This window comes from Oncorhynchus tshawytscha, linkage group LG11 (assembly GCF_018296145.1).
Source record: "Oncorhynchus tshawytscha isolate Ot180627B linkage group LG11, Otsh_v2.0, whole genome shotgun sequence".
NCBI lineage: Eukaryota > Metazoa > Chordata > Actinopteri > Salmoniformes > Salmonidae > Oncorhynchus > Oncorhynchus tshawytscha.
Genome location: NC_056439.1, coordinates 40685554 through 40697362, shown reverse-complemented (window position 1 = coordinate 40697362; position 11809 = coordinate 40685554). Strand labels below are relative to the sequence as shown.

Here is an 11809-nt window from a genome sequence, read left to right as displayed (position 1 = left end):
CCACCATGATGTCTGCTCTGTGTCAGGATGCCCTCCACTATGATGTCTGCTCTGTGTCAGGATGCCCTCCACTATGATGTCTGCTCTGTGTCAGGATGCCCTCCACTATTATGTCTGCTCAGTGTGTCAGGATGCCCTCCACTCTGATGTCTGCTCTGTGTCAGGATGCCCTCCACTATGATGTCTGCTCTGTGCGTCAGGGTCATGATAATAAAGCCTATCCTATCAGTCCAGCCATGTTATTCTCTCTCTCTCTCTCTTGCACGCTCACTCATTCTATCTGTCTTTGTCTCAGGTCTCACATGTGTTTGTGTAATTGAATGATTCAATATTTGACTGCTGTGTGACAGATGAGGCAGGCATGATCAAACACACAACACACCGCCAGGCTCAATCTGATCATCTCTCACACTTTTATTTATTCATTTATTTTTATTCAAGCTTCATTCATCAATGTTAGTCTTTGTGAGATTGCATGTGGTTCAGTTTAAAGACACTAACAGGAAATGTATAGTGAGACCTTGCATCATTCTTAGTTTCTTTATGGAGCTAGAGATCAGTCTGAGTTTAGTTCAAATTTAGTTTCATTGTGGAGCTAGAGATCAGTCTGAGTTTAGTTCAAATTTAGTTTCATTGTGGAGCTAGAGATCAGTCTGAGTTTAGTTCAAATTTAGTTTCATTGTGGAGCTAGAGATCAGTCTGAGTTTAGTTCAAATTTAGTTTCATTGTGGAGCTAGAGATCAGTCTGAGTTTAGTTCAAATTTAGTTTCATTGTGGAGCTAGAGATCAGTCTGAGTTTAGTTCAAATTTAGTTTCATTGTGGAGCTAGAGATCAGTCTGAGTTTAGTTCAAATTTAGTTTCATTGTGGAGCTAGAGATCAGTCTGAGTTTAGTTCAAATTTAGTTTCATTGTGGAGCTAGAGATCAGTCTGAGTTTAGTTCAAATTTAGTTTCATTGTGGAGCTAGAGATCAGTCTGAGTTTAGTTCAAATTTAGTTTCATTGTGGAGCTAGAGATCAGTCTGAGTTTAGTTCAAATTTAGTTTCATTGTGGAGCTTGAGATCAGTCTGAGTTTAGTTAAAATTCTGTTCCATTTTGGAGCTTGAGATCAGTCTGAGCTCTGAGTTCAGTTAAATTTAGTTTCATTGTGGAGCTTGAGATCAGTCTGAGTTTAGTTAAAATTCTGTTCCATTTTGGAGCTTGAGATCAGTCTGAGCTCTGAGTTCAGTTAAATTTAGTTTCTTTGTGGAGCTGGAGATCAGTCTGAGTTGAGTTAAATTTAGTTTAATTGAAATGACATTAACTGTCACGTTGCTCTCCAATGTATTAGTTATTTTGCCCTGTTTGAGAGCTCTTATCTGGAGTTGACATTGACTAGATGATGAGGAGAACTGTATAGACAGGCAAATACAACTGAAGGCGAAGTGGCTATGTGTTCAGTACCTACTGTATGGGAGAATACACTCATCTCACAATAATGCCACAGCGAAAGATCAGTCAAGGGTTTATGTTTGCAAGAACAGTTGTGTATTTGACATATTTTCCTGACATACATCCTCCTATCCTCTCCTCCCCACCTCTTATCCTCTTCCCCATCCCTCATCCCTCTGTTTGTTGACCTCCCATCCTCTGGGAGAAGAGACATGTGTGACTAAATGTTTTCCTAACTCCTGATAACACACACACACTTTGTAATTCCAGATAACCTACAAGGAGGCATTCCTGTCCCAACCCCTCTCCCCTTTTCTAAAATGTTCCCATTCCCCCTCTCTTCTCTTCCTCTTTCCCTCTCTTCTCTTGATTTAGCTGTGCACTGTGCGTGCGTGTTTGTGTAAAGTGGTCTGCTCGATGGTCATTGATTATTTATGACAATGTTGATTAGCTGTCACTTACCTCACCAGAGAAGGAAGTGTCTGTGATGACTGGGGTATTAACCTCTCCCCCCAGTCAGCCCCCTCGGGAACTCACACACATATACACTCACACATTTCACTTTACCAATATCGTTGGAAAAGTGCTGCTTTCTCCCTGAACTGTGCTACTATAAACTCTCTCTATATTTACTGTCTCCCTCCCTCCCTCCCTCTCTCTCTCGCTCTCCCTCCTCTCTCTCTCTCTCCCTCCTCTCTCTCTCTCTCTCTCTTTCCCTCTCTCTCTCTCTCTCTCTCCCTCCTCATCTCTCTCTCTCTATATATATTTCTCTCTCCTCTCTTTCTCTCTCTCTCTCTCCCTCCTCTCTCTCTCTCTCTCTCTCCCTCCCTCCTCTCTGTGTGATATTATTGCAGTATCTATATGAAACATGTGACTGAGTGACAAATCAGTGGTTTTAATGTGTTTCAGTGTGCTGGTCTAACCCTCTACGTATCTGGTAATGGGCCTGTTTAAAGCTGCCTGGAACAATAGCTAATGTACAGTTATTAATGTGTGTGTGTGGACTTTATAGAGAATTAAAGGCTTTCAATGTTAAATGTATCCCACTTACACAGCTTATGTATGCCTGAACACCCACGACCCTCCGCCTTTTAAAGGCTAATATGTCTTCTGATGTCATGAATGTGTGTGTGTGAGGCTTTGGAGGCCTTCTCTAAGTGCGTCACATTATTACAGGCACGCACAGTCATATGCAGGAAATTAGGATAGTCTTTATGGTGTGGATATAAGGGGGCAGCTGGTGAATAGTCCTCTCAGGGGTACGCATTTAATTAGACGTGTACAGCAGCGTGTTCCAGTTCCCGCCAATATCCAGCAACTTCGCACAGCCATTGAAGAGGAGTGAGACAACATTCCACAGGCCACAATCAACCTGCTGATCAAGATGTGTCACGCTGCATGAGGCATGGTGGTCACACCAGATACTGACTGGTTTTCTGATCCACGCACCTTCTTATTTTTGTGACCAACAGATGCATATCTGTATTCCCAGTCATGTGAAATCCATAGATTATGGCCTCATTTCCTCATATGAACTGTAACTCAGTAAAACCTTTGTTGCATGTTGCGTTTATATTCTTATTCGGTGTATATACACTGTGCACAAAACATTAAGAACACCTGCTCTTTCCATCACACTGACCAGGTGAAAGCCATGATCCCCTATTGATGTCACTTGTTAAATCCACTTCAATCTGTGTAGATGATGAAGAGGAGACTGGTTCAAGAATGATTTTTAAGACAATTGAGACATGGATTGTGTATACAGTGGGGAGAACAAGTATTTGATACACTGCCGATTTTGCAGGTTTTCCTACGTACAAAGCATGTAGAGGTCTGTTATTTTTATCATAGGTACGCTTCAACTGTGAGACGGAATCTAAAACAAAAATCCAGAAAATCACATTGTATTATTTGTAAGTAATTCATTTGCATTTTATTGCATGACATAAGTATTTGATCACCTACCAACCAGTAAGAATTCCAGCTCTCACAGACCTGTTAGTTTTTCTTTAAGAATCCCTCCTGTTCTCCTCTCATTACCTGTATTAACTGCACCTGTTTGAACTCGTTACCTGTATAAAAGACACCTGTCCACACACTCAATCAAACAGACTCCAACATCTCCACAATGGCCAAGACCAGAGAGCTGTGTAAGGACATCATGGATAAAATTGTTGACCTGCACAAGGCTGGGATGGGCCACAGGACAATAGGCAAGCAGCTTGGTGAGAAGGCAACAACTGTTGGCGCAATTATTAGAAAATGGAAGAAGTTCAAGATGACGGTCAAACACCCTCGGTCTGGGGCTCCATGCAAGATCTCACCTCGTGGGGCATCAATGATCATGAGGAAGGTGAGGGATCAGCACAGAACTACACGGAAGGACCTGGTCAATGACCTGAAGAGAGCTGGGACCACAGTCTCAAAGAAAACCATTAGTAACACACTACGCCATCATGGATTAAAATCCTACAGCGCACGCAAGGTCCCCCTGCTCAAGCCAGCGCAGGTCCAGGCCCATCTGAAGTTTGCCAATGACCATCTGGATGATCCAAAGGAGGAACGGGAGAAGGTCATGTGTTCTGATGAGACAAAAATAGAGCTTTTTGGTCTAAACTCCACTCGCCGTGTTTGGAGGAAGAAGAAGGATGAGTACAACCCCAAGAACACCATCCCAACCGTGAAGCATGGAGGTGGAAACATCATTCTTTGGGGATGCTTTTCTGCAAAGGGTGCAGGACGACTGCACCGTATTGAGGGGAGGATGGATGGGGCCATGTATCGCAAGATCTAGGCCAACAACCCCCTTCCCTCAGTAAGAGCATTGAAGATGGGTCGTGGCTGGGTCTTCCAGCATGGCAATTAAGGAGTGGCACAGTAAGAAGCATCTCAAGGTCCTGAAGTGGCCTAGCCAGTCTCCAGACCTGAACCCAATAGAAAATCTTTGGGGGGAGCTGAAAGTCCGTATTGCCCAGTGACAGCCCCGAAACCTGAAGGATCTGGATATGGTCTGTATGGAGGAGGGGGCCAAAATACCTGCTGCAGTGTGTGCAAACCTGGTTGTGAAGGTTTTCTTCCAGTGAAGGAGAGGCGGACCAAAATGCAGCGTGGTTATTTCGATACATGTTTAATAAAAGATAAACACGAACAATACAAAACAATAAAAGTAACGTGAAAACCTAAACAACCTATTCTGGTGCAAACTAACACAGAGACAGAAACAATCACCCACGAAACACTCAAAGAATATGGCTGCCTAAATATGGTTCCCAATCAGAGACAAAGATAACCACCTGCCTCTGATTGAGAACCACTCCAGGCAACCATAGACTTATCTAGACAACCCCACTAACCGCAATCCCATTTACCTACAAAAACCCCAAGACAAAACACACCACATAAATAACCCATGTCAAACCTTGGCCTGACCAAAATAATAAAGAAAACACAAAATACTAAGACCAGGGCGTGACACTGGTCAAGAACTACAGGAAACGTATGATCTCTGTAATTGCAAACAAAGGTTTCTGTACCAAATATTAAGTTACTTGTGTCATGCAATAAAATGCAAATTAATTACTCTAAAATCATACAATGTGATTTTCTGGATTTTTGTTTTAGATTCCGTCTCTCACAGTTGAAGCGTACCTATGATAAAAAATGACAGACCTCTACATGCTTTGTAAGTAGGAAAACCTGCAAATCGGCAGTGTATCAAACTGTGGGAAGCATTGAAGTCAACATAGGCCAGCATCCCTGTGGAATGCTTTCCACTCTTTGTAGAGTCCATGCCCCAACGAATTGAGGCTGTTCTGAGGGCAAAATGGAAGGTGTCCTTAATGTTTTGTTCACTCAGTTTACAGTAAATAATATATAATCTGAAGAAAAAATGTGTTGGACCGCTTCTCTGTGGCTATGTCTGTATGTGTGTCTGTGTCTCTGTGTCTCTGTGTGTGTCTCTGTGTCTCTGTGTGTCTGTGTCTCTGTGTCTCTGTGGCTATGTCTGTATGTGTGTCTGTGTCTCTGTGGCTATGTCTGTATGTGTGTCTGTGTCTCTGTGTCTCTGTGTGTGTATCTGTGTCTCTGTGTGTGTCTCTGTGTCTCTGTGTGTGTCTCTGTGTCTCTGTGTGTGTCTCTGTGTCTCTGTGTGTGTCTCTGTGTCTCTGTGTCTCTGTGTGTGTCTCTGTGTTTTCCCATCGTGTAACACTACAGACTCTCTCCCTTCCTCCCTCTCAGGTATGTGTATGTGTTGGAGGCCAGTACCGGGGGCGGTAGTGGTTTGAGTAGCAGGTACGTCGTCCAGACACCAGTCTCCTCCCCTCTGGGAGTCCCGCCCCCTCATAACGTCACCGTGTTTGGCCCCCGCTCTCTCTTCGTCTCCTGGACACCCCCAGGTCAGTGACTACCCCCCTCTCTGTCTACCCGCTACTCCCCTTATCTGGTTGTCCAAATATGTATGTGTTTCAGCCAGGTCACTGGCATGTTGGTTCATTGTCATGCCATATACGACTGGCATGACAGCAATATTCAGGAGTTGGCTGAAGTACATATTATCTGGACTGGAGTCAGGCTTCCCTCACCTATGATGTGGGAAAGACTTCCCTAATGCAGTGGTCCACCAATGGGTAGTGGCTCGGGTCCTGTAGGCTCTTATACGCTTTATGTAACATGGCTATGATAAAAGAAATGTGACCCAACCTCTCAATAAGGCTGTTTGTGACCTCGGTCTCATGTCCCTAATCCACGAGTCTCTGCCTCCACACACACAAACACACACGCACACACAGACACACACGCACACACACACAAACACACAGACACACACGCACACACACACAAACACACACGCACACACAGACACACAATTTGTTCATATTCCCATCAGAGGTACCTTTCCATAATTCACACCAACTATAGGCAGATAGGTCATTCAACATTCATGAGTTCCAGGATGCATTGAGAATGGCCTGATTATCTTAACAAATGAAACATTTAAATTATTCACCTTTCCTCATAGCTTTCTCCCTCAGCAGATGTAGCCTTCTGCTGAGACACACACACACACACACACACACACACACACACACCTTGCCCGTATTAGTACTTTGATCTGTGCCAGGCTGCCTCAGAGGTTCAATGGGAGCTCTTCTTAAGTTCTATTATTTATAACTAATCAGCAGCGTTACACTTCCCCACTTTCAACTCCACACAGAGCCTGATCAGGGGTAATGGCAGCCACAGCAGCCAGGAGAGACCCTTCAGTAGCGATCTGTCACACACACACACACATTACCCCCCACACACACACACACACATTACCCCCGCACATAATTACCCCCCTCCACACGCACACACACACACATTACCCCTGCACATAATTACCCCCTCCACACACACACACATTACCTCTGCACATATTTACCCCCCTTCACACGCACACACACACACATTACCCCTGCACATAATTACCCCTCCTCCACACACACACACACACACACGCACATGCTTAAACGCACGCAAATAATCACATATGCTCGTACAGACACACACACACACACACTCCAAACCCTGGGTCCAGCAGCCTAACCAAGCGTGAGAGACCAGGCAATACTTCCCCTCTTTTAGAATCAACCTGTAATGACTCTAGAATAGCCTGCCTATGGATATGTCTGTGAGCTATTTCAGGCCCCTCTCATAGTAAACACACATAATGAGAAGATAATATTTATAGATGGATTACTTCAGGCAGACAATCATAGTCAAAGCCCGCATACACACACATCCAAACAGTCACAGATGCACACACAACCACACACACATACATAGACGTATTGGGGATCCTTATAAAGAATTGGTACACAGAGGGTGAGAGGTGATGCATCATGCCCTGACCTCCCATATCTCCTCCCACCTCTCTGCATACAGACAGTTATGTCTTGGTCCTGACTGTTCATTGTCTCTCTGTGCACATCAATACCAGTCTCTCTGTGATGCACTGTCCCCTTGACCATCTGACCATGTTCAGATCCTACTAAATTACCCACAATGCCGTAGTAAATCCAACGTGTGGGAGCGTCCGTGGCCAAAGGCAGGATAAATCAGAGAGCATTGATCAATGGAACAGAACCAGCACACCCTGGTTTTTTAGTCTCCCATCGCACAAACCGTATTTTGCATGTAGGGCCTTTCTAATAGAGAACCACATCTCAATATTTATCTGTGAGTTACTTTGCTAGCTAGCCACATTGCATTCAAAACACAGGAGAGTTGTCATGGGAATACAAAGTAAGAATGCTCTCTCTCGTTCTCTCTCACATTCTCTCCCTCTCTCGCTCTCATTCTCTCTCTCACTCTCCCTCTCTCAGGTGTGTTCAACACCAGTCTTCCTCTATACTACAACATCCTGTTGAATCCAGGAAGTGCCAGGTCTGTGATGCGTACGGTGGGACGGGAACAGTACCTCAGTGTGTCTGGGTTAGACCCCTACACCCAGTACCACATCAGAGTGCAGGCCTGCCAAGCCGGTATGGACTGGGAATGATCAATGACAGACTACCTTGAGAGACAGAGTGTTTTATACTTAATTATGCGTAGTTAACTCATCTTATCAAGTATTTAGAACACAACTTGGTAATTCTGTCTTCTTTGTTCTCCCCCCCTCTCTCCATTTCTCTCCATGTCTCTCCATTTCTCTCTATGTCTCTCCATTTCACTCCATGTCTCTGCATGTCTCTCCATTTCTCTACATGTCTCTGCATGTCTCTCCATGTCTCTCCATTTCTCTCCATGTCTCTGCATGTCTGTCCATGTCTCTCCATTTCTCTCCATGTCTCTCCATTTCTCTCCATGTCTCTCCATGTCTCTGCATGTCTCTCCATGTCTCTGCATGTCTCTCCATGTCTCTCCATTTCTCTCCATGTCTCTCCATGTCTCTGCATGTCTCTCCATTTCTCTCCATGTCTCTCCATTTCTCTCCATGTCTCTCCATGTCTCTGCATGTCTCTCCATGTCTCTGCATGTCTCTCCATGTCTCTCCATGTCTCTCCATTTCTCTCCATGTCTCTCCATTTCTCTCCATGTCTCTGCATGTCTCTCCATGTCTCTGCATGTCTCTCCATGTCTCTGCATGTCTGTCCATGTCTCTGCATGTCTCTCCATGTCTCTGCATGTCTGTCCATGTCTCTGCATGTCTCTCCATGTCTCTCCATTTCTCTCCATGTCTCTCCATTTCTCTGCATGTCTCTCCATGTCTCTCCATGTCGCTCCATTTCTCTCCATGACGCTCCATGTCGCTCCATTTCTCTCCATGACGCTCCATGTCACTCCATGTCTCTCCATCTCTCTCCATGTCTCTCCATGTCTCTCCATTTCTCTCCATGTCTCTCAATATCTCTCCATGTCTCTCCATGTCTCTCCATGTCTCTCCGTGTCGCTCCATTTCTCTCCATGTCTCTCCATGTCTCTCCATTTCTCTGCATGTCTCTCCATGTCTCTTCATGTCTCTCCATTTCTCTCCATGTCTCTCCATTTCTCTCCATGTCTCTGCATGTCTCTCCATTTCTCTCCATGTCTCTCCATTTCTCTCCATGTCTCTCCATTTCTCTCCATGTCTCTCCATGTCTCTGCATGTCTCTCCATTTCTCTCCATGTCTCTCCATTTCTCTCCATGTCTCTGCATGTCTCTCCATGTCTCTCCATGTCTCTGCATGTCTCTCCATTTCTCTCCATTTCTCTCCATGTCTCTGCATGTCTCTCCATTTCTCTCCATGTCTCTGCATGTCTCTCCATGTCTCTCCATGTCTCTGCATGTCTCTCCATTTCTCTCCATGTCTCTGCATGTCTCTCCATGTCTCTCCATTTCTCTCCATGTCTCTGCATGTCTCTGCATGTCTCTCCATGTCTCTGCATGTCTCTGCATGTATGTCCATGTCTCTGCATGTCTCTCCATGTCTCTGCATGTCTCTCCATGTCTCTCCATGTCTGTCCATGTCTCTCCATGTCTCTCCATGTCTCTGCATGTCTCTCCATGTCTCTGCATGTCTCTCCATGTCTCTGCATGTCTCTCCATGTCTCTCCATGTCACTCCATGTCTCTGCATGTCTCTCCATGTCTCTGCATGTCTCTGCATGTCTCTCCATCTCTCTCCATGTATCTGCATGTCTCTCCATGTCTCTCCATTTCTCTCCATGTCTCTCCATGTCTCTGCATGTCTCTCCATGTCTCTCCATGTCTGTCCATGTCTCTCCATGTCTCTGCATGTCTCTCCATGTCTCTGCATGTCTGTCCATGTCTCTGCATGTCTCTCCATGTCTCTCCATTTCTCTCCATGTCACTCCATGTCTCTCCATCTCTCTCCATGTCTCTCCATGTCTCTCAATATCTCTCCATGTCTCTCCATGTCTCTCCATTTCTCTCCATGTCTCTGCATGTCTCTCCATGTCTCTCCATTTCTCTCCATGTCTCTGCATGTCTCTCCATGTCTCTCTCCATTTCTCTCCATGTCTCTCAATATCTCTCCATGTCTCTGCATGTCTCTCCATGTCTCTGCATGTCTCTGCATGTCTCTCCATTTCTCTCCATGTCTCTGCATGTCTCTCCATGTCTCTCCATGTCTCTCCATGTCTCTGCATGTCTCTCCATGTCTCTGCATGTCTCTCCATGTCTCTGCATGTCTCTCCATGTCTCTGCATGTCTGTCCATGTCTCTGCATGTCTCTCCATTTCTCTCCATGTCACTCCATGTCTCTCCATCTCTCTCCATGTCTCTCCATGTCTCTCAATATCTCTCCATGTCTCTGCATGTCTCTCCATGTCTCTCCATTTCTCTCCATGTCTCTGCATGTCTCTCCATGTCTCTCCATTTCTCTCCATGTCTCTGCATGTCTCTCCATGTCTCTCTCCATTTCTCTCCATGTCTCTCAATATCTCTCCATGTCTCTGCATGTCTCTCCATGTCTCTCCATGTCTCTGCATGTCTCTCCATTTCTCTCCATGTCTCTGCATGTCTCTCCATGTCTCTCCATTTCTCTCCATGTCTCTGCATGTCTCTGCATGTCTCTCCATGTCTCTCCATGTCTCTGCATGTCTCTCCATGTCTCTGCATGTCTCTCCATGTCTCTGCATGTCTCTCCATGTCTCTGCATGTCTCTCCATTTCTCTCCATGTCTCTCCATTTCTCTCCATGTCTCTCCATTTCTCTCCATGTCTCTGCATGTCTTTCCATGTCGCTCCATTTCTGTCCATGTCTCTCCATGTCAGATGGGTGTGGGTTGGGTGAGGGGGTGTATGTCCGTACCTCTGAGGCCCCTCCAGAGGACATGGACCCCCCCACAGTGACAGCAGCAGGAGCCACAGTCATCCAGGTCTGCTGGAACCCCCCCCACAAGCCCAATGGACTCATCACCTCATACTTCATACACAGGTAATAACCATTCATACACAGATAATAACCATTCATACACAGGTAATAGCCATTTGTACAAAGGTAATAACCATTCATACAAAGGTAATAACTATTCATACACAGGCAATAACCATTCATACACAGGCAATAACCAGTCATACACAGTTATAACCATTCATACAAAGGCTACTACCTTTGTATAAATGGTTATTACCTGTGTATAAATGGTTATTATCTATAACTATTACAAAGGCAATAACATTCATACAAAGGCTATAACATTCATACACAGGTAATAACCATTCATACACAGGTAATAACATTCATACACAGGTAATAACATTCATACAAAGGCAATAACATTCATACAAAGGTAATAACATTCATACAAAGGTAATAACATTCATACACAGGTAATAATCATTCATACACAGGTAATAAGCATTCGTACACAGACAATAACCATTCATACACGGACAATAACCAGTCGTACGCTGGTAATAACCATTCGTACACAGGTAATAACATTCATACACAGGTAATAACATCCATACACAGGTAATAACATTCATACACATGTAATAACCATTCATACACAGGTAATAACCATTCATACACAGGTAGTAACCATTCATACACAGGTAATATCCATTCATACACAGGTAATAACCATTCATACACAGGTAATAACATACATACACAGGTAATAACCATTCATATACAGGTAATAACATTCATACACAGGTAATAACATTCATACACAGGTAATAACCATTCATATACAGGTAATAACCATTCATACACAGGCAATAACCATTCGTACACAGACAATAACCATTCATACACAGGTAATACCATCATAGTAATAACATCATCATGCACCTCTTAGTTTACAATGTAATTCAGATTAAGGGGAGACTTTCTAATCTGCTTTGTATGTGTGTTGGTGTGTGTCGTGTTTGCGTTTAGTCCG

At 44.4% G+C, this 11809-nt stretch overlaps 1 protein-coding gene across 1 annotated transcript in view; it reads left to right on the top strand.

The window, feature by feature from the left end:
- The window catches only part of ush2a (Usher syndrome 2A (autosomal recessive, mild)), a 456140-nt gene that overhangs the window by 392800 nt on the left and 51531 nt on the right, over positions 1-11809 (top strand). Inside the window, exons 65-67 of the mRNA XM_042330430.1 lie at positions 5671-5828; positions 7800-7958; positions 10692-10854. Of these exons, the coding sequence (XP_042186364.1) occupies positions 5671-5828; positions 7800-7958; positions 10692-10854 (480 nt within the window). The remainder of the gene's footprint in view (positions 1-5670; positions 5829-7799; positions 7959-10691; positions 10855-11809) is intronic.